At 44.1% G+C, this 23,648-nt stretch overlaps 1 protein-coding gene across 3 annotated transcripts; it reads right to left on the reverse strand.

The window, feature by feature from the left end:
* Nucleotides 1-1,521: 1,521 nt before the first annotated feature.
* ZNF331 (zinc finger protein 331) lies at nt 1,522-19,884 on the reverse strand. Of its 3 annotated transcripts, XM_067018908.1 has the most exons (7): nt 19,351-19,425; nt 18,613-18,678; nt 12,463-12,640; nt 11,365-11,449; nt 10,730-10,981; nt 9,960-10,086; nt 1,522-6,865 (listed from the first exon to the last, which is right to left on the reverse strand). In XM_067018908.1, exons 6-7 carry the CDS (start codon nt 9,991-9,993, stop codon nt 5,535-5,537), a joined length of 1,365 nt encoding a protein of 454 aa, XP_066875009.1. In that variant the 5' UTR covers nt 9,994-10,086; nt 10,730-10,981; nt 11,365-11,449; nt 12,463-12,640; nt 18,613-18,678; nt 19,351-19,425; the 3' UTR covers nt 1,522-5,534. The 3 variants fall into 3 exon arrangements, with proteins under 3 accessions (XP_066875009.1, XP_066875007.1, XP_066875008.1); XM_067018906.1 differs by lacking the exons at nt 10,730-10,981; nt 19,351-19,425 and adding an exon at nt 19,705-19,884; XM_067018907.1 differs by lacking the exon at nt 10,730-10,981 and having other exon boundaries at nt 19,351-19,460.
* Between the last annotated feature and the right edge of the window lie 3,764 nt (nt 19,885-23,648).

Here is a 23,648-nt window from a genome sequence, read left to right on the forward strand (position 1 = left end):
CCCTACATAATAATTTAAAGAATATGAATTCTGTCTAGCAAAAGACAGCCTGTTCCTCCAGGATAACCATGTATAACCTAGATGTAGAAGTTGTAAATGGATTTGTGCATGAGTTTTGCTTCACACGAATACTGGGATAATCCCCACACCCTGCCAAAAGAAAAACGAAAAACAAAACAACTCCACAGCAAGTCAACAATGTAATTTTCACTAAGGAGCTCCTGAGAATAGAGGAGGTTCTTTGGGAAAGGTGATATGTGTCTATGTATATGTCATTGGAAAGTTTTAAGTGATTAAAAAAAATTTTTTTGGCCGTGTTGCAGGGCTTGTGGGATCATGGTTTCCTGACTAGGGATTGAACCTGGGTCCTTGGCAGTGAAAGTGCAGAGTCGTAACCATTGGACCGCCAGGGAATTCAATTTTTTTTTTTTTCTTAGGTAAGAAGTGGATTTATTTAGAGAGAAACACACCTCCCAGACAGACTATGGGTCATCTTGGAAGGTGAGAGAGGCGTCAGGGGTACGGGGTTGTTGGTTTTTATAGGGGTGGGTAGTTTCATAGGCTGAGTGGGAGGGGTATTCCAGCTATTTGGGGGAAGGGGTGGGGATTTCCGGGAATTGGGCCACCGCCCCGCCCGCTTTTTGATCCTTACCAGTGTTGGAGCTGTCAAGGTGCCTGTGGGTACATCATTTAGCTTGCTGATGTGTTACAGTGAGGGTGTACTGTATACTGAGGCTCAAGGTCTAGTGGAAGTTGACTTGTCCATTATCTTGGAGCGATTTGGTTCTAGTCAGTTTATGTCATGTCCTGGCGCTATGTCATTCTTTCAATGGTTATGCCCTGCCCCTTCCCCTCCTATTTCATTCCCCTCTCAGAGATTTTTCTCCCATATTCTTACGGGAAGCAGAGGGGTGATGGTCATCTATAAACTGCTTCAAGGCTGAGTAGGGACATCCGACCCTTCCTATCAGGGAGTAAAAATCTCTGGATGCCTGACCTAGGGGCCCAGGGGCAGGACAGCCCCTTGTTTTAAGTCAGTACGGGCTGGAATCGTCACAGAGCCATACATCTTGGTGTGGAACTGCTGTAACTGCTTCCATAGCCCTTCTGTGAATCTCCTTGATGATGAGGCACTTTTTCTAACAGCATCAGGGTACAAAAGTATCTATCTATAAATGACAAGAGATTTTAGATGCTATCCCTTCCAAGGGAGTCTCCCAACCAGGTGTCAGAGTGCCCAAAAAGTTGTCTCAAGGAAACGGCACAGAATGGGTCCCCAGTGGTGCTGCTGATGAGAGGGAGTTGGTCTAGCTTATCACCGTCCCTTCGTGGCTTGCCAGCTGAAACCTCCGAACTCGGATTGGGACTTGAACTCACACACCAGGAATTGAACGCAGCCAAAACCCAGACTGGGACTTGAACCCAAGGTCTTTTAACTGAGGTCACACACCTGGTCTCAGGACTTAATGAAGCTCGGGTTCTTGATGTCTCATCACAGAAAGAATTCAGTGAGAGACAAAGTGATAGGTAAGAAGTGGATTTATTTAGAGAGAAACGCACTCCACACAGACAGAGTGTGGGCCGTCTCAGAAGGGTGAGAGAGGCCCTGAAAATTTTTCATTAATGCTATAAAATAGTATATTCTTTTAAGTGGGAATGTTGAGTCAAAGACATGCACATTTAAAATTTTCAACAAATGTTGCCAAATTTCAGAAGAAACCAATACGACATCCACACATATAATTAAAATTTTCCTAGTTATCACAATCAAAAAGGAAAAAGAAACATAGTTAATTTTAATAATATACTTTATTCAGTTCAAAATATCCAAAACGTTATCATTTAAACATGTAATGTAAAAATCACTACTGAGATATTTTACGTTTTTTTACTTCTGAACAGTCTTCAAATCTCAGTGTGTACTTTACACTTACTTTACCACCTGGCCGCATTTCAAGGGCTCAAGATTGTATGTGGCTGTTTGTTACCAAACTGGATAATGTTGACCTAGAATCTTTTCCCATGCTTACCTATTGGTTTAGTGCAGCAGTCAGGTAGACTCTGGTCCATAGCTCAAATCTTGACTGTGGGTGGCCCTGATTCTGTTTGGTTTAGAGGCTGAGTGGTTCTTATTCTTAAAAGGTTGTAAAAAAAAAAAATAATAAAGAGGAACCTGTGGTCCAGAGCATATGTGGCCTGCAAAACCTAAACTATTTATTATTTGGCCCTCAAAAGAAAAACTCTGGCGAACCCTGGTCTGGTGTAACTGAATGCACTCAGGTTTATTGTTTATTTGCAATGTCAATGTGTTCAAGTTTCTTTGCTTTTGTGAGGTTTCACCTTAGCCACACGTACCTAGAAGAGACTGGAAGCATCTCCAGTGATCTTTGACTTCTCTTTGCATAATCGCTTTCTTTCCCCCTTGGTCAGTCTAGCTAAAGGTTTGCTCATCTTGTTCATCTTCTCAAAGAACCAACTTCTGGTTCTTTCTGTTGATTCTCTGTATCATTAAAAAAATTCTCTATTTCATTTTTCTCTACTCTAATCCCTATTATTTTCTGCCTTCTGTTGCTTTTGGTTTTGTTTGTTCTTTTTTTTAGCTTCTTACCATGTAGAGTTAGTTTATTGATTTGAGATCTTTCTTCTTTTTCAATGTAGGCATTTCCTGCCATAAACTGTCTTCTGAGCGTGCCTTTCACTGCATCCTGTAAGTTGTGGTTTGCTTTGATTTTCATTCCTACCTATTTTCTAATTTCCCTTATGATTTCTTCTTTCACCCATCTGTTGCTTAAGAGTGTGTGGTTTAATTTCCATATAGTATTCTTGTTTTCCTTCTGTTGATTTCTAGTTTCATTACATTGTGGTCAGGTTTCAATCTGTGCTTTTAATCTTTTCAATTTGTTGAGATTATTTTGTGGCCTAACATAGGGTCTGTCCTGGAGAATGTTCTATATGTGTTCTGTTGTTGGTGGAATGGTCTGTATATGTCTGGCATCCCTCCCCCCAAATATGTTCCATGTTCCCTCATTCCCTCCCTGCTGAGGATCCAAATCCTTAACCTAACCCTAACACTAAGGTATACGTAACCCAGGGACAAAGTAACTTGAATTGAAATGTAACCCCAACCCTGAGATAAACCAAACATAAGGCCTACATCAACCTGATTCTGAACCCTCTGTCAGCCTTCATAAGGCACTCCTCTGGGCTCTAACCACACTGCCATCCCCTGTGCCACAGTTCTCCCACTGGCTGTAGCACCCACCCTAGATCTCCCAGGCCACATTCATGGATAGCATTCAAGTTCTCCAGCTCTCAGAGGCTCCCCTCCCAGACTCTCTCCTTTTCTCCAGTCTCCCAGGACCTGTCTGAGCTCAAGCCTCTCCCCACTAATGCACCAGGCCCTCCCATGGCCATCAGTCCCACCCCTGGCTTTTCAAACTCACACCTGTGGGCTCTAGTCCTCTCCCACCCATACTCTTAGATTCCCCACCATGGGCTCAAGTCCCTTCTCCAAGACAACCCACTTTCTTCACTCTAGGACCGACCCTCTTAAGACAGCCCAGGTCCCTCCAGAGTCTAACTGCTCCCTGAGCTCTCTCAAAGACTTGATCCTGGGCCCTGGCCCCTTCCCCAGGGCAAATCCACTTGCCTCCCTTGAGCGTCACCTTCCCATCCCTGTTGCGGTACCTCCAGGATTTAGAGAGGTCCAGTGTGCTGGTTCTGTTCCTTCTTCTTCTTTTTTTTTTTTTTAAATAAATTTATTTATTATTTATTTATTTTTGGCTGCGTTGGGTTTTCGTTGCTGCGCACGGGCTTTCTCTAGTTGCGGCGAGCGCGGGCTACTCTTCATTGTGATGTGTGGGCTTCTCATTGCAGTGGCTTCTCTTGTCGCGGAACATGGGCTCTAGGCACATGGGCTTCAGTAGTTGTGGCATGCAGGCTTCAGTAGTTGTGGCTCACAGGCTTAGTTGCTCCACGGCATGTGGGATCTTCCCGGACCAGGGCTCGAACCCATGTCCCCTGCATTGGCAGGAGGATTCTTAACCACTGTGCCACCGGGGAAGCCGCTGTTCCTTCTTGAACAGGCCATGTTTGAACATCCAACAAAGACACTGGCTTATAAGCAATTTTAACGTCAGCCATTCTGGTGCGTGTCTAGTGACATCACATGATGATTTTACTTTTCATATCCTTGAGGAGTGATGATGTTTAACACATCAGCACTTACTTGCCATTTGGTGATCTTAAGTGCTTATGTAAGTCTCCCTCCACCTTTTAACTGATTTGTTGTTTTATTATTGACTTGAAGGATTCTTTTTTAAAAATTATTAATTAATTTATTTTTGCTGTGTTGCGTCTTCGTTTCTGTGCGAGGGCTTTCTCTAGTTGTGGCAAGCAGGGGCCACTCTTCATCGAGGTTCGCGGGCCTCTCACTATCGCGGCCTCTCTTGCTGCGGAGCACAGGCTCCAGACGTGCAGGCTCAGTAGTTGTGGCTTACGGGCCTAGTTGCTCCACGGCATGTGGGATCTTCCCAGACCAGGGCTCAAACCCGTGTCCCTGTATTAGCAGGCAGAGTCTCAACTGCTGTGCCACCAGGGAAGCCCTGACTTCAAGGATTCTTTTTATCCTTTCTTTGTGAATCCTTTGTCAGGTTTACATAAATATCTTCTCCCAGTCTTCTTGCTTTTTCACCAACTTCATGGTGTCATTTGATGGTCAGAACTTTGTACTTTTGATGTAACTTTTAATTTTCTGTTTAATGTCTTCTGTATACTAAGAAATGCTGCCTACCCCAATGCTGTGACAATAATCTCCTAAATTTTCTATTTTTTTTTTTTGTGGCTATGCCGCACGGCTTGTGGGATCTCAGTTCCCCAACCAGCGATCGAACCTGTGCCCCCCTGCAGTGGAAGCACGGAGTCTTAACCATTGGACCACCAGGGAATTCCCCATATTTTCTTCTAGAAGTTTGACAGTCTTTTTTCAGTTCACTGGACCCGCAGGGGGTCTTCTTGTAAAAATTCACTAATAGCAATGTTAATGGTAATGAGAACAACAACAGCTAATATTTATTGAGCTTACACAACATTTCAGATACACGTTCAAGGAGCTTACATGTACCAAACTCATTTAATAACCACAACAGCAGTATTAGGTAGATGTGATTATCCCCATTTCACAGATGACGCACAGGGAGTAATAGCTCATTTTCTCAGTGCCTCACAGGGAGTAAAGAGGTGGGATGGTGATGGAAACAGGTGGGGTATGTATCATGAGAAAAGCTCTCCCACATAGGCTCCATTAGCAGAGTTTTACCTTAGAACAAATCTGAAATACGACAGAGATGAAATGGTATTGGAAGGTTTCTACGCGTTCAGGAAACCTATCCAGTAGAAAATAGTCTACAACTGAGTATGTTGTGATCAATAAGAAAAAGTGATTTCTCCAATTCTCCAAATTCACTTCTCATATGACTTCTGATATTCTATAAGCAGAAGAGGGACCAGTGAAGGCTTTCCTGCGTTAAGTCTTATCACGGATTTTCCTCTTGTTGTGGAAGAAATGAATGTTGAATAGAGGCCTCTGTACGCTCTTTGTACCCCAAAGGTTTCTCAACAGCATGAATTCTCTGATGTTCTGGAGGATGGTTTCCACGTTTACATGCCTTTCCACATTCCTTACACTCAGAGGGTTTCTCACCAGTATGAATTTTCTGATGCTGTGTAAGTTGATGGCCGTGACTGAAGGCCTTCCCACATTCTTTACACTCATAGGGTTTCTCCCCTGTATGAATTCGCTCGTGTTTGACAAGGCTTGACCCATAAATAAAGGCCTTTCCACATTCCTTACATTTGTAAGGCGTTTCACCAGTGTGGATTCTCTCATGCTGAGTAAGGTGATAGCCGCAGTTAAAGGCCTTCCCACATTCTGTACATTTATATGGCTTCTCACCCGTGTGAATTCTCTCGTGTTTCACAAGACTCGAACCCCAACGGAAGGCTTTCCCACATTCCTTACACTCATGAGGTTTCTCTCCAGTGTGAATTTTCTGATGCTGAGTGAGATAATTGACACGAGTAAAGGCCTTTCCACATTCTTGGCACTCATAGGGCTTCTCACCGGTGTGAATTCTCTTGTGTTGAACGAGGCTGGAACCGCAAATAAAGGCCTTCCCACAGTCTTTACATTCGTAGGGTTTCTCACCACTGTGGATTCTCTTATGCTGAATTAGTTTATACACTCGGCTGAAGGTCTTTCCACAGTCTTTGCATTCATAGTCTTTCTCACCAGTGTGAAACCTCTGATGCTGAGTGAGCTCATCACAGCGTCGGAAGGCCTTCCCACAGTCTTTACATTCATAGGGCTTCTCACCCGTATGAATTCTCTTATGAATAACGAGGCTTGAACCCCACCGAAACGCCTTCCCGCAGTCCTTACATTCGTAAGGTTTCTCACCAGTGTGAATTTTCTGATGTTGAGTAAGCTGATTACCCCAACGGAAGGCCTTTTTACATTCTTTACATTCATAGGGTTTCTCACCGGTGTGAATTTTCTGATGTTGAGTAAGTTGATAGCCTCGGCTAAAGGCCTTCCCACATTCCTTACATTCATAGGAATTTTCCCTGTTATGAAGTCTCTGATGTGGTCGGACAGAGGTATTTTCTCTGCAAGTGGGCGTTTTCCCACAGTTGATTTGATTGAGATATCCCTCTTGTGGGGCCTGTGGTCTTTCAAACTCACCTTCACACATCCAGTCAAGGCCAAGGGATTTACTTTTTCTATTTGAGTTCTGTTTGGAAAAATTGATCTCATAAGTGCCCTTCTGTGTAGGTAAACTCTTGGTCTCATACGGTGATTCCAAATCTGAAAAAAAACACAAAACAAACGAACAAAAAACCCCCCAAACCCCAACATATTTTGTTTCTTTTTAAGAAAACAAAACCAAACCTAATCACAAACTAAAAACCTTCTCTAACAGAAATAAAACTTCTCCAGTGGGAAAAATATGAATCACCTAGGGCTCTTATTAAAATCTAGATTCCACGTCTAGCATCACAGTACTTAATGAGGAAACACTGGAGACATCCCTGCTAAAATCAAAGAAGGCACTTACTATTAGCTCTACTATTTCCTACGAGCTGAAACAATTAAGGAAAAAAAAATTAGACGGACAAATCTCAAAAATGAAGATGAGGGCTTCCCTAGTGGCGCAGTGGTTGAGAGTCCGCCTGCCGATGCAGGAGACACGGGTTCGTGCCCTGATCTGGGAAGATCCCACATGCCGCGGAGCAACTGAGCCCGTGAGCCATGGCCGCTGAGCCTGCGCGTCCGGAGCCTGTGCTCCGCAACGGGAGAGGCCACAACAGTGAGAGGCCTGCATACCGCAAAAAAAAAAAAAAAAAAAAAAAAAAATGAAGATGAAAAAGTACAATTTGTAGATGTGATGACAAACCTGGAAAAGCAAGAAAAGCAAATATAGAACTACTGTAGGAAAATAAAAAGATACAGTTGGATAGTTGTGTATAGACACAAAACCACAAGTAATATCATTAAAAGTAATTATGGATACGAAGATCCAACATTCAAAAGATGATGTGTAGAATTAAATTTAATAATAAAAGTTGTGAAACACTTAGGAGGAAACGTTTAGAAAAATCTGAGCATCAATAAGGATGCTAACTCAAGGGACTGTAAAACATCAAACGTTTAAATTCATGAGTTCATTCAGATACTAAAAAAATGTTAAATGGCCAACTTTGGAGCATGCTAGGAAACCAGCCCTTTGTTACTAAAAACTGATAGTTTCTTTTCTTTAAAGACCAAAGTTTTCATTTTTCTTATCCAATAGGAGCAGTTCCACTACACAACCAATTAGCAGGTGGATCAGTTTCTCTTAAAATAGTGAATAAATAAAGAGGCAATGATAGAATACCACCATTTTGAACCCCCAATGAAATACTGAATCTAGGTACTGAGTGTCAGTGACTGCTAACACAGACAGCATCAAAAGAGACAAAAGCAGGGGCTTCCCTGGCGGCGCAGTGGTTGAGAGTCCGCCTGCCGATGCAGGGGACACGGGTTCGGGCCCTGGTCCGGGAAGATCCCACATGCCGCGGAGCGGCTGGGCCCGTGAGCCGTGGCCGCTGAGCCTGCGCGTCCGGAGCCTGTGCTCCGCAACGGGAGAGGCCGCAACAGTGAGAGGCCCACGTACCGCATAAAAAAAAAATAAAAGATATAAGCAGATATTGCATCATGATGGAAGAACAGAGAACCCAGGAGTATCACCAAAAAATAGATAAAAAGGAGGAAAGCACATGAAGCTAGGATAACAACCAACTTTCAGAAACTATGAATGGCACAGGGTCCTGTTTTCTATGCCCTTGCTAGTCAGTAGGGGTGAAACATAAGAAGGAAAACAAATTGAGAAGGCAGTGGGGTGAAGATAAAGTTCAGGGTGGTGACTTCTTCCTCAGAGGAGGCCTTGGGCCTGAGACCTTTGTAGGGAGCTCTGCCAACACCTCAGGGGTGCAGCTGCCCCCTGCCCATCTGGGCCGCTTGTGGTAATGATGGCTTGCCCGAGCCGGGCTGCCCGCCGCTCTCCTCTGCACCACTGTAGTGTCTTTTCTCCTCAACTATCAAAGCTCTCTCCCTTGCTTCCATAAGACAACTGTGTCTGGCTTAGAAATGAGATGTCTTGCTTTCAAAAAAAGAAATGCCACATGATGTAGAACTCAGGAGAAAATTGTTGGCTCAAGATTTTTTGATTGAGCTTCAGTCAAATTTGTAACAACCTAAAAATGACTTCAGGGAAAGAGAAAGGCCTGAAGGACAAACAGGAAACCAGATGGGTAGGGAAAAGGACTATTCTATTCTATTTTACATTTATTTTATTTTTTTAAAAAAATTTAAGATTTTATTTATTTCTTTTTATTTTTATGTGTTTACTTTTCGGTCTTGTGTCGAGGCTTGCGGGTTCTTAGGTCCCCGACCAGGGACTGAACCCGGGCCCTCAGCAGTGAAAGCCCCGAGTCCTAACCACTGGACCGCCAGGGGATTCCTGAAAAGGTCTTTATTTAAACTTCTGGAGGCAAGCAGAACCAGGCAGTTGAGAGTACGGATTCTGGGGCCAGAATTCTTAGGTTCCAGGTTTGCCTCTGCTTCCTTGATTTAAGTCACTTTGTGCCCCAGTCATCTACAGATTAGACGTGATAATTTCCTAGCTCACGAACTTGTGAGAACGGAATGAAACGTATTTGTACATATACATACACACCAGGCTCAGGATGTTTTCTGGTGCAGAGCAAGCACAGTAGTTATTAGCCGTTAATATTATGGCTGTTATTTTGCTAATAGAAAAACAAGAAACGTCCTTACATATTTACAAGACGTTATCAGCCAATATTTAACTCAGAATTCACAGATGATACTTGCAACCTCACTTCAGGCACAATGTGTAGGGAGTGCAATATGGTCAGTGTGGTTTTACCCAGATTCTGTTCAATCATCCCGCCTCTGCGTCAGACATAGAGTCTGGTTTGCTAGAGAAAGTCAAGTCACTGTGTGGAGACGTTTCCCCTAAAGGCGGGTCCCCAAAGCACCATCGACAGCAATTTGGGTGTAAACATAGGCTCACAGCATGAAGCTTGGTTTCTTTGAGGATGGTCATGAAATAAAATAAGTACGTTTATTCTAATAAATTAAATAACTCTCATCGGTCCTTTGGCCAGTAAGGAAGAGAGGTCATTACAGGAGGGGCCGGACAGACGTGGGAAGATCGCTGATGGATGAGGAGGTGAAGGTGCCTACGTAACGCCCATTTCCAATCGGACAAAGCTCAAAACGTCCCTTGGGCGCAGGAAGAAAGAAATGCAACTAGTATCTTGAAAGGTGGTCCTGAAAGCAGAGAGCTGACCGTACAGGGAGCAGGAGTCCAGATGATCTGAGGCAGGCAACTTACCCAGCGAGACCAAGTTACTGTAGTTCTCCAGCATCACGTCCCAGTACAGGTCTCTCTGCGTCGAGTCCAGACATGCCCACTCCTCCTGAGAGAAGTCTATGGCTACATCGGAGAACGTCACCAAACCCTGCAAATGCAAACCCACACGTCCCCGGTGAGACGGAAGCACACGGTTTCCAGATGGGGGGTGGGGTTGGGGGAGGAAGGGCTTCGCTCCGTGCAGGGGTGGATACAGCGAGTAGATGAAACGCCTGTGGTACGGGGAGGGGCCGGTGGGGACTGTGGCTGAAGTCGAGCCCCTCGTGCTGCAGGGGTGCCACCTTCACCCGGGGGCATTCTTCATGCCAACCCGTCAGGAAACGGATAAACCAACCCCAGTCTTCCCCCGCTGCACAAGCACAGAGCCTGGTAAGGGGCCTGTCTCATGAGTTCTCAGCAAGCATGGATTCCTACAGCATCCTTTTCTCTTTAAGGAGAAAGAAAAAAAAATTGCCTGGGGTTTGCTTCCCAAGTGTAATGTAAGATCTTTTAGCTTAGAAAATCGGGTTTGCGTGTTGGAATGTTTGCAAGTCTCGGGTTCATCATTTTGCCAGGTTATCTTTTAAGCCGTCCACCTTTGTAATGACAAAAGCATTTCTTTATTCCATCGCAGGGAAGGATTAGATTTAATTATAATAGTTACACAGATAGGTTGAGCAAAATGTCTAAAGTTTCCCCAATTCCAGGAGTATATGATCATTTATTACTCGTGTATGAAATGACCTTCTTACCTGGTACCATCTGCTAGCCTTGCCTTTTCTTTGTTCCTGATTTAGAAGAGACTGGTATCAAATGATTCAGGAGCATAGAGACAGGTCTGTGCAAAACAAAATTTATCTCCCGGGTTCCCTGGTAGGAACATGATCTCTGAGTCCACAGGCCCTGATCACAGCTCTACGCGATTCTCAAAGCTTCGTAAAGTGTGAGCTTTCACTACACACTAAGACTGAGACCAAAGAACACAAATGTTCCCTCTTATCTGCCTGGGAAAAAGATCAGTGGAGATGAGTGAGGAATTCTAGTTTTCTCGTGTGGTCAAGTGGGACCGATGTCTCCAACTCATCAAATCGTAGACTTGACTCAAATATTTCTCCCGAGGTAGTTTCTGCTTCCATTGTTCCAATTACTCTTGACAAAAAAGTGAGTACATAAGAGATACTGAGTAACTAGCTCAAGGGTTAAGTGAACATTAGTCACAGAGGTGGGCAACAGGCTATATGGCATTATCATTCACTGGAATAGGAAGAGCTGGGAAGTAGGTACTTGGATGGGACTCACTTAGGCGGAAGCCTTCATGACATTTCAAAGAAGTATCCACAGGACCTAAATATCACAATTCAAGAAGGAAAGAGAAAAACATACTTACGTGGGCCATGGTTTTAGAATTCAAGAACTGATCGGTCCTCTTGGGGTCTCCTTTACCGAAGACACACAATCCAGAGAAGCCAGATCTAGACAAGGAGAAAGAGGCATTAAAATGAGGGCACCTTGGTCCCCAAATGACTTCAGACAACCTTTTCACCCCTCCATCTCTTCTTCCAAAGAACGCTCATCTTCTTCTCCCACAAGGCCCCCCACATAAACACAACCCGTCTGGAGAAGATGAAAAGGATTCTGGAAAAAAAACAAGTTTTCCCTGAAACCCCAGGAAACCCAGCTGCACAGACAGGACGGAGGAACTTTTATTTTTTGTCTTGAAGTCAGATCCGGACATTTCAGTGGGAGGGTTCTTGGCCAGCTCCCTGCCGGGGGAGTATGGATTAAGCATTTGGCCTTGACCGAAGAGAGGTGTGGCCTCTGCCCTCAGCTTCTGAGAGGTAACCTACATCATACCTGACAGGAATGTCTTTGTTTCGGGTAGGGGCAGGCCGCACTGCATCTTAGGGCGGAAGCTGGCCACACCAGAAACACCAACCAGGTGAGGCGTGGGGTTGGGGGGACTCTGGGTCATGGCATATCAGTTGACTTGGAGACTGAGAACCATGCCGACGTGATCAGTCGGTCTTGCCGACATGGTGAAGCCCCAGTGAAAACTCTGGACACTGAAGCTCAGGCGTGCTTCCCTGGTTGGGAAAACCCCGAGCACACTGTCACACACTGACGTCGGCAGAATCACGAGTCCTGACTTCACGGGCGGAAGACACCGGAAGAGGACCCAGGACGGGAACCTTCCTGGACCTCACCCTGTGCACCTGTTTTCTTACCTGATGCTAGTCTTTACCCTTTCCCTGTCATTAACTGCGTCTGGGAGTAGAACAGCTCTCAGTGAGTTCTTCTAGTCCTGAATTATGACACCCGAGGGTGGTTTTGGGAAACTCCTCAACTTGCAGCTGGCGTGAGAACTGAGGGGGGTCTGGCGTGGAGACTGCACCCTCAAACCCCACTGTCTGAAGCTGGCTAGCTCTGCACAGAGGGGACGGTGACCTGGTCTGAGACTGGGTGTGTTTAGGGAGCTTAGTCTCACTCTGAGCACGTCCTGCTCTCTTTGGTCACACCATCCAGGGCGGGGAGAGGCTGCGTCACGCACACTCGAGCTCTTCTGGCCTCTAGACGGTGTGATGTCCGTCAAGACTTGGCAGGTGGACAGTGCGGAGACGGAACTGCCCGGGTAGCGTCTGGCGCTCTGAATCCAGGAAAGCTGGCTGCAGAAATACATGCAGAATATCAGTGGAAAAATGTACTAGGGGACGTCCCCGGTGGTCCAGTGGTTGCGACTCCACACTTCCAATGCAGGGGGTGCAGATCTGATACCTGGTTGGGGAACTAGGATCCCACATGTTGCACAGTGTGGCCAAAAAATTTAAAAAAAAAAAAAAGTATTAGTGGGCTATTAAATGCTAAGTTGGGAGAAATACTTAAAGACATGAAAGCTGTTTTAGGTATATTGTCAGCAGGAAAGATGTTACAATAATACATTTGTAAAATTCTAAACACAGATATATATACATGTTCATATGTATGTATAACATGATAAAGATATCTATATCCATATAGATATATACGCACATACAAGATATATGAATACATAGAGACACACACATACACAAACAACCCATGAGACAGCAATAGAAAGAGATATAAAAACAGAAATAGAGAAATAGAAAAAGCCTGGAAAGATATATCCCATGTGCAGAAAAGAGCCACAAAGTGGCTCTGAAACCGCTAATCTTAGGGCTGCTTGCAAGACCGGGCCCTTGGCTGGCTTTCCAGTGTGTTCTAACCATTCCCTGACTGGTAAGAGTGGCTCACTGTTCTTAAATTTTTTTTGTACAAGCCATGTGATTTACGTTGAACACGAACCTTCCTCCGAGAGCCTGGAATCTGGGTATGTGCTGGGCAGAGGGTGCCTATGTGACAGACTCCCCCATAAAACCCCTGGACTCCCAGGCTCAGGCGAGCTGCTCTGGTAGACAACACTGCATATGTGTTGTTATAACTCGTCGCTAGAGGAATTAAGCATGTCCTGTGTGACCGCACCTGGAGAGGCCTCTCAGAAGCTTGGGTCTGCTTTCCTCCGATGTTGCCTACGTGTCTTTCTCTTTGCTGATTTTGCTGTATATCCTTTCACTAACAAATCTTAGCCACGAGGAGGATGATATATTGAAATCACTCTCTAGAGAATCAATGAGCCTGGTGGTGGTCTTGGCGACCCTGATACACCCTTTGACCTTGATTTTCTTCTTTTCAAGTATCCCCTGTTAGGTGTTTTAACAGCAGTCATGCATTGGCTTAACGTATATAAATGTGTGTGCATTTATTTATTTTAAAGTTATTAGGAGACAGTTAGATTCTCAAGAGATAAAGTTCCACTCTCTTTTTTAAACAGACTCCTCTGGAACTTGCAGAAAAGGCTCAGGATATATTATCTTTGGATTATTTTACTGAATAACTTCTCTTAGTTTCCTTTCACTACCTAATACCTAAACCAACTCTTTTTTTTTTTGTGGTTCGCAGGCCTCTCACTGTTGTGGCCTTTTCCTTTGCGGAGCACAGGCTCCGGACGCGCAGGCGCAGCGGCCATGGCTCACGGGCCCAGCCGCTCCGCGGCACGTGGGATCTTCCCGGACCGGGGCACGAACCCGCGTCCCCTGCATCGGTAGGTGGACTCTCAACCACTGCGCCACCAGAGAAGCCCCTAAACCAACTCTTTGATGTCTAAATATGCCCACATGTGCTGGAGTACTGAGTGGAAAAAAATGACTACAGTGCCAAGTGATGGCCTGTAGATACTGACAGCTATCTTGACACTGCTTAGTTTTATGTCTTGATGCAAGGGTGAATTTTGCTTTTGAACTTGTCCTTTCAGCCAGTGTCCTGCAGATAACTATTAAATCACCTGACTCCACTAGTCTTCCCTTTGCATCCAACACTATTAGAAAAAAATATGTAAGGCATAAAACTTAGAAAATAAATTTCATTTATCTCTGCGTAGAGCCCGTGCATTCAGAATTACTTGCTTGTGACCTACCTGACCTCAGCAGCTACAGTGAGAATGATACCCGCTCCCCGGCACTTCTCAGGCCACATCACCTGGAATTCTCCACGGGCCTTGACCACAGGCCGTCTTGTACTTCTTCTCTATTCAGTTTCCCTTCCTTGCTGGGCTACAAGCAATGTACAGGTAACAATGCCTTTTACTCGTCTGTCATTCTAAGTACTATTGTAGGTGCTTAACAGAAGTATGATTTTGACTCAAAATTCCACTTTTTGGAATTTATCCCAAGGAAATAGCTACACTAGTACACAAATATATGCACAAGAATGTTCAGAGAATTTTTTTTTTTTTTTTTGGCCGCGCCGTGCAGCACGCGGGATCTTAGTTCCCCGACCAGGGATCGAACCCGCGCCCCGTGCAGTAGAAGCGTGGAGTCTTAATCCCTGGACCAGCAGGGAAGACCCCAGAGAATTTATTTGATTGGATAGTTTTTTTTTTTTTTTTAATTGAGATAACTGTACATTCAATGTGCAGATGTAAGAAATTACACAGAGGGATCCTGTGTTCCCTTTACCCAGTTTACCCCAAGGGCGATACACGGCAAACCTATAGTACAATATCACAACCAGGACCTTGACGTCGATACAATCCATCAGTTTTATTCAGATTTTCCAGAGGATCATTTTAACAAATGAAAAGAGGAGAAATATAAATATCTCCCAGCAGAGGATAGATTAAATAGATTGCAGTCTGTTACAATGGCATACTATACATTTACCAATAATGATATTGACTTACAGTAATTGAGAAAAAAATTTAAGATGAGTCACCCCCCCCCCCCAAAAAAAAAGATGAATTACCCAGCGGAGAAGGTATGTTTAAAAAGGTATATAGGTCATTTGGGACAAGAGGTCTTTGTGAATTTAAGAACAAGGCTGTGTGGTCTGACTTTCAGGATATGGATCTTTGCTCTGACAGTTACTAACTTCACAGTATCTATTTCCTGACAGGTAAGACTGGGATAAAAATCGTACCTAGCAGGTATGACTTTCTCAACTACTCAGAAGATAATCTACATAAAACACAAAAACATGTAACAGTTTTTTAATACAAGTTAGCTGTTATGGTTTAAGATCAATAACATTACACATCCCTGAATTCGTTTTTATAAAACAAACTCAAGCCTGCTGTTTCCCGTTTTTCTTATGCTAAAATATGTACTTCTCAAAACTGCTGTTTATATAATCGATGCTAACTAAAAACTTTCAAGATCCTCTTGAAAATGAAATTCTTTCCAATTAACAACATTAGCAAAAAAAGATTCTAAGACAGATAACGAGGAAGTGTTCCCTCGCCGTCAGCAAAGAGGGGGACAGACGCGACTTCTGTCCCCAATTCCGGCTCAAACAATCTAAACTGAGAAGATGCCAAAGTGAGAACATTAGTTAAGGGGTTGAGTCTTGTCTTCTACGTGACCTGGGAGATTCAGGTGAACATGTGAAACTTGTCAGCTCTTTTTCACGTATCTGCCCACGGACATGGTACTTCGGCCATATTTATTATGTATCAGTGGTCACTGTCATGTTCTGTGAAAGCAACACTCAACTCCTAGAAAATCTAATTTTGAAAGTCTGTCTTTCTTGATAATTTGTTGCCATGGGATTCGTTTCAAATGGTGCCTCTCTAATCCTTTAAGGTGTAAATAAATATGTGAGAGGTTCTTTTCAAAGCAAGAAGGGGATCACTGAGCACACCTCTCCCCTCTCCACATGCACGAGGGTATGATGTGACCCTTGGCTGAGCTGGATTCCTTTTACAAACTAAGATTTGGAAAGTCCTGGGCTCACTTACAGACCAGTTAGCAGGATTCAGTGTTCCGGAAATAAAACACACACATATGCTTAGACGGGGAGGGGAGGACTGGAAACATACCTACCAAAATATCAACAGTAATTATCTCTGGAAGGTACAGTAAAGGGTAGTTTTCTGTTTCTTCTTTATAAGTGCTTTCGAGGATTGAAATTTTTTTCAGCAGGCCTGCATTAATCCCATTATAAGAAATAGACCTTAAGATAGTCCCGGATTTAAAAAATTAACAAAGAAAAGGACCACAGTTATGAGGGGGCAGCTATGTTGCAGCCATTACGTGAACTCTGAACGGATAGGTCTGTGGCAGGCAACGGAACAGTCTCCAAAGATGCCCATGTCCTAATCCTGGAACCTGTGAATATGTTACATTACATAGCGAAAGGGACTTAGGTTGCAGAGGGACTTAAAAGTCCCGAATCATCTGACCTTAAAACAGGGAGATTATCCTGAATTATGCCAGGTGGGCCCAGTGTAATCACGAGGGTCCTCAAAAGTAAGTAAGGGGGATGAAAGGGGAGAGGAAGATGTGAGGACACAAGCAGAGTCCGAGTGACTAGGCTCTAGTACTTGGGGTTTTGAAATATGCAGCCGTCACTCAGGGTGACACAGGTTTTTGGAAAAAAAGGAATAACTTTACAGTGCAGGAAACTGACAAACACTACCTAAGCCAGATGATCAAGTTCAACCTCCCCAATCATAAATCTTGCTGATAGTATGTCTTCTTGCTATGACGTGATGCAAGTGGTAATTTACTGCTGTGATCTTCCACCCCAAACCCATAAACCCAGTCTAATCATGAGGAAAACATCACATTCCAACAGAGGGGCATCCTACAAAGTACCTGACCAGTACCACTTAAAAATGTCACAGTCATCAGAAACAATGGAAGTCAGAAATGGACACAGCCCAGAGGACCTTAAGGAAACATGACAACGAAATGTAACGTGGCATCCTGGATGGGATCCTGGAACAGATGAAAACCATTATGTAAAAAGGAAGGAACTCTGAATAAAGCAAAGACATCAGTTAATGATAATGGTTCAGAATTGAGTTGTTAATAATAGAAGAAACTGGGTGCAGGGTACCTGGGAATCCTCTGAATTATCTTTGCAATTTTTCTTTCTTTTTTTTTTTTTTTTTTGTGGTGCGCGGGCCTCTCACTGTCGTGGCCTCTCCCGTTGCGGGGCACAGGCTCTGGACGCAAAGGCTCACGGGCCCAGCCGCTCCGCGGCACGTGGGATCTTCCCGGACCGGGGCACGAACCCGCGTTCCCTGCATCGGCAGGCGGACTCTCAACCACTGAGCCACCAGAGAAGCCCTGCAATTTTTCTTTAAATCTAAGACCATTCTAAAAAATAAAATCTGTTAAAGAAGAACAATATGCAACCATATGTAGCCCACAAAGCATGAAATATTTAATATGTGACCCTTTAGAGAAAAAGTCTGCCAAACCCTGCTCGGGATAATCAGCATCAAACCATACTGCTTCGGGCTTCCCTGGTGGGGCAGTGGTTGAGAATCCGCCTGCCGATGCAGGAGACACGGGTTCGTGCCCCGGTCCGGGAAGATCCCACATGCCGCGGAGCGGCTGGGCCCGTGAGCCGTGGCCGCTGAGCCTGTGCGTCCGGAGCCTGTGCTCCGCAACGGGAGAGGCCACAACAGTGAGAGGCCCGCATACCGCAAAAAAAAAAAACAAAAAAAACCATACTGCTTCTTACAGTTCATACAAAGATATAACCGAAACATACGGAAACTGTCAGACCTCAAATAAGACCTGGCTAATACAACAAATTTCTTTTTATTGATTACTGAAAAAAAAAAAATCCTTGCCTTTGATGACAAAGACCTTTGCTCAAACCCCACTCTTAAAAGCCTCACAAAGCTGATAACTTTGTCATTAACTGACTAAAACAATCAAACCTTCTCCTTTCTTACTGTGCTCTGAAAGTCAGCCCTGTGGAAAACACCAAAGATATCTAGCCTTCGATTCCACCTAAAAATTAATATCCTCCTTACCAAATCACACACTAAGAGTGCTAACATTGACCTTCCAGTAGTATTCCTGGATCCTAGCGGAGTCTTAGAAGACCACACAGGAGGATGTGAACAATTTGCTTATTGAATATGTGAGTACGCATTGGAGAGGGGTGGTCAATGGAGAATACACATTCACGACTCTTGTCACACCTCTTGGGAAGAAATTACTGGGTCAAGTCGCTATTAAAGAGGACATTTTGAGGCAAGGAAAGCAAATATTCTTACGTGCTATAAACAAATCATTTACTGAATAAGAAGGTAACTCATCTGAACCTTGATTTCAAGATCTGTGATGATGATTCTTTCTCCTTGGGATGCTTTTTCTGGAGGACAGCTGGCCTGGAGGAAAGAGAGGTCAGAATGAGACATTAGGACTTTTCCGGGGCACAGACTACATCCGAAAATGCCCCCCGAGGCCACACCTGCTCCCATGTCTTATCTAAAACCAATCAGAAATAAGAGGGCACCTACATCTGAGTATTTCAGAGATTCGTGGAAACTAGACTCTAGTAATTGGGGTACCTCCACCTCCTAGGTCAGGGATCTCTCCTTTCCAAAAAAGAATCTTATTCCGGAGGCCCTTCCATTCTGTCATTCAGGTAGCCTGAATTTTAGATGGAGAGCACCTCTAGCTCTAAAACTGCCATCTCATGACCACGTCTGTACTATTCTTGTCATTTTCACTACAGCATTCAGGCTCTGACTTTCCTTTGGGGCCACTGTGCCCAAACAAGCATCCGCATGGTTGGAACGTGAAGGGAGAGAAAGCAGAGACATCAGAGCTACAGGTTACACACACTCAATCCGGGGCCACACACCCAAGCACAGTCCTGCACCTGTCACAGCTGAACAATCGCATACACCTCGGCTCTGTCACACCAGCTGACGCCCACGCCAGAGACATGGTACACGACTGCGCCAACCTCACAGAAATGCAACGACACATCTCATAGCCTCGGGGACACATCTGCGCCCCGCCACCACCGCAGAGCCCACACGCATGTAACTCACACAGAGCACAGTGGAGGAGTCACAGCCCGGCCGCGTCACCCCTACAGATGCTCACACGCACGGGACGCACACAAACCGGGAGGGGACCGCGTCTCGTCCCCCCCTACACACGCTCACGCGCAAGTGCGTCACAATCACAGGGACCGGGCCTGCCTCCCTCACCGACGCCCACGCGCACATCTCAGTCTGTAGACAGGGCCGAGCCCCTGATCACACACACGCACCCTCTCGCACTTCCTCCGCAGCGATCCCGAAGCCAGAGGCCGAGGCTCCGTTTCGGGCCTCTTCTTCTCCCTCATCGCCATCGCCCGCCGTATTCCGCTCTGTTTTCCTCCTGGGATGCTAATTACTCACCGCTTGGAGCCCAACAACCGACAGCGTCGGGAGGGAGCGCCGGCGTTAAGGTTAACTCCGGACAGGGTCACCAGGAAACCAGAGCTTGAATAAAAATCCTCGCAGAAAGCGCATCTCCCAGCATGCAACTCCCCGAGCTGCTAATGGGCCGTGCCCCAGAGCCCTCTGGGAAACGTAGTCCAGAAATCCGGGGATCCGCGGAGCTGAAAACGCACGGCCTCTCTTTCCCAGCGTGCAACTCCACAACGGCACTAATAGAGCTGTGCCTCAGAGACTTCTGGGAAATGTAGTTCGCATCTCAGGTAATACACAGGCCTTTGGAAGGCTTCTCTCCCTGCCTCTACAGGAGCTGTGACTTGGGAGAGTATTTCAGAGTCGCAGAATTTGTAAATGCTGGGAGACCTACCAGCCGTTCAGATTTCTTTTCTTTTTAAAATTATTATTATTTTAACGGGAGAAAAGCATACAAATTTTATTAAATTTTTACATGTACATGAGAGCTTTCAGAAGAGAATGAAGCCCCGAAGAAGTAACCAGAGCAGGAAGCTTTTATACCTTTTAGACAAAGAAAGGATACATTTGTGAAGTACTGACAGTGCAATGGGCCAGTGATAGTCCAATTAGGGCCTGGTAATCCTTATCTTTATTTAATGAGGTTTATTTGCAGATTCCTCTGGTGCCACCTGTGGACTGGTAAGGGTCTATCTCCATTAAAAGAAGAATTTATTTCCTGCCTTTGGACAGAGAAGGGGGATCTTTCTGTATGTTAACCGCTTCTTAATTGCCTTCAGCTCAAAATAATTTTTATGTCAACGAGGCATGTTTTAGGCTGACATACCTGGTTTCTGTCAATTATGATACAGGCATTGCTTGCAATAAGAAGGCCATGAAATCTTTCAGTAAATGTTCTCTTTTTTTAATATCATGCTGTTTTAAACTGTTTATGTATTAGTTTAATTTAGGTCTATTTGCTGTGAGTCACTAATACTCATATTTACTTTCTAAGGTGCCTATGAATTTTGTGCTAAGATCTCATCCCATCTTATTAACACCTCTACTATGAAAAAGCTCAGTTTCTATGCTGGGGGTTTACCTGCCTCCCATAAGTTGTTTTTGTTGTTGTTGTTTTTCAAACAGATTTTATTGATCTTCTGATGGGACGAAGTGAAACACAGAGGCATTTAACATAAACCAATACTCTCAATTTTTTATGCATTTTTGTGTAGGGATGGCATTTCCCTAGATTATTCTAATCTTTTCTTTATTTTTTATTCTAGTTGATTTATATATTATATTAATTTCAGATGTACAACAGTGATATAATATTTTTATAGATTATACTTTTAAAGTTATTAAAATATTGGCTGTATTCCCTATGCTGTACAATATATCCTTGTATCTTATTTGTTTTAAACATGGTAGTTTGTACCTCTTAATCCACAACCCTTATCTCGCCCCAGTACTCCTCCCACTGATAACTGCTAGTTTGTTCTTTCTATATGTGTCTGTTTCTGTTTTGTTATATTTATTCATTTGTTTTCTTATTTAGATTCCACATGTAAGTGATAGCATACAGTGTTTGTCTTTCTCTGTTTGACTTATTTCACTAAGCAAAATACCCTCCAGGTCTATCCATGTGGTTCCAATAGCTAAAATTTCATCTTTTTTATGGCTGAGTAGTATTCCATTGAATACATAAACCACATCTTGTTTATCCATTTATACATGGATAGACACATAGAGTTGCTTCCATATCTTGGCTGTTGTAAATCATGCTGCTATGAATATTGGGGTGCATGTATCTTTTTTAATTAGTGTTTTTATTTTCTTTAGATCTATACCCAGGAGTGGAATTGCTGGATCATAGGGTAGTTCTATTTTTAGTTTTCTGGGGAACCTCCATACTGTTTTCCATAATGGCTACATACACCAGTTTACATTCACATCAGCAGTGTACTAGAGTTCGCTGTTCTCCATACCTCGGCAACATTTGCTGTTTGTGGTCTTTTTGACCATAGCCATTTTGACAGGTGTAAGGTGATATCTCACTGTAGTTTTGATTTGCATTTCCCTGATGATTGGCAATGTTAAGCATCTTTTCATTTGCTTTTTGGCCATCTGTAGGTCTTCTTTGGAAAAATGTCTATTCAGGTCTTCTGCCCATTTTTAAATTGAGTTCTTGCTGTTGTTTTTGATATTGAGTTGTATGAGCTGTTAATATATTTTGGATATTACCCCCTTTTCACACATATCATTTGCAAATATTTTGTCCCATTCAGTAGGTTGTCTTTTCATTCTGTTGATGGTTTCCTTTGCTATGCAAAGCTTTTAAGTTTAATTAGGTCCCATTTCTTTCTTTTTTTTTTTTTTTTTTTGTGGTACACGGGCCTCTCACTGTTGTGGCCTTTTCCATTGTGGAGCACAGGCTCCGGACGCGCAGGCTCAGCAGCCATGGCTCACGGGCCCAGCCGCTCCACGGCATGTGGGATCTTCCTGGACTGGGACACGAACCCATGTCCCCTGCATCGGCAGGTGGATTCTCAACCACTGTGCCACCAGGGAAGCCCAGGTCCCATTTCTTTATTTTTGTTTTTCTTTCCTTTGCTGGAAGAGACAGACCCCCCCAAAATATTGCTGCAACTTATGTCAAAGAGTGCTCTATGTTTTCTTCCAGGAGTTTTATGGTTTCTGGTCTTACATTTAGGTCTTTAATCCATTTTGAGTTTATTTTTGTATATGGTGTGATCAAATGTTCTAATTTCATTCTTTTACATATATAGATGTCCAGTTTTCCTAATACCACTTATTGAAGAGACTGTCTTTTCCCTTTTGTATATTGTTGCCTCCTGTGTCATAGGTTAATTGACCATATATGCATGGGATTATTTCTGGGCTCTCTATTCTATTCCATTTATCTATATGTCTGTTTCTGTGCCAGTATCATACTGTTTTTTGTTTTTTTGTTTTTTAAAAATTTATTTGGCTGCATTGGTTCTTTGTTGCCATGCGTGGGCTTTCTCTAGTTGTGGTGAGTGGGGGCTACTTTTAATTGTGGTGTGTGTGCTTCTCATTGTGGTGGCTTCTCTTGTTGCAGAGCACGGGCTCTAGGCACGCGGGCTTCAGTAGTTGTGGCACATGGGCTCAGTAGTTGTGGCTTGTGGGATCTAGAGCACTGGCGCAGTAGTTTTGGTGCACGGGCTTAGTTGCTCTGTGGCATGTGGGATCTTCCCTGACCAGGGCTTGAACCCGTGTCCCCTGCGTTGGCAGGCAGATTCTTAACCACTGCGCCACCAGGGAAGCCCATCATCCTCTTATTTTTTGCTGCTTCAGAATTTATAGCAGGAATTGCTGTGTTCCATGATGTATTTCCCTGATTTATGAGTTTTAGAGGGAGTATCCTCATTACGGACACGTGCAGGTAGAGGAGTTAGTGAGACCAACTCCCTGACTGTTTGCCAGCAGTGGGCGTGATAGAAGACGATGTAGCCCGAGTACCTCCATCCTTTTACATCCCAAGTTTTCACCATATACGTGATCTGTTTGTTGGCGATTCAGATGGCTTGATCGCAACATCTCTATCAAAAAGTGTTATCATATGTCTGCCAGTAAGAGTAGCTCATGAAACTTAACAAAATTGGGAGTCCTGCTTACCAATCGAGGTTTATTGGGACTATTTAAGCAAACTTACAGTGTTCAAACCTTCTCAGAGAATCAGGCTGACAGACCTTGTGCTTCTAGAAGTTCCCGCCCCCAATCCTCACCCTACTCAGAGGTCTCAGGTGTGTGGTGTGATATCTCTAGGTCGGTGCTACTGAAAATGGGTCTTGGGGAGCCAACATCAGCACCAAGAGGAAACTTGTTAAAGATGCCACTTCATGGGCCCCACCTCAAACTTGCAGGTTCACAACTTCTTAGAATGGGGTCCTGATCCCAAAGAGATTTGT

The sequence above is a fragment of the Kogia breviceps genome, chromosome 18, assembly GCF_026419965.1.
Source record: "Kogia breviceps isolate mKogBre1 chromosome 18, mKogBre1 haplotype 1, whole genome shotgun sequence".
In the NCBI taxonomy this organism is placed as follows: Eukaryota; Metazoa; Chordata; class Mammalia; order Artiodactyla; family Physeteridae; genus Kogia; species Kogia breviceps.

Excerpts from the sequence above, each read along its gene's own strand:
- ZNF331 (XM_067018906.1), bottom strand. Across the intron at positions 6,866-9,959 it reads CAGTAACTTGGTCTCGCTGG|ATTTGGAATCACCGTATGAG; the intron begins GTAAGTTGCCTG and ends GTTTTTTTTCAG.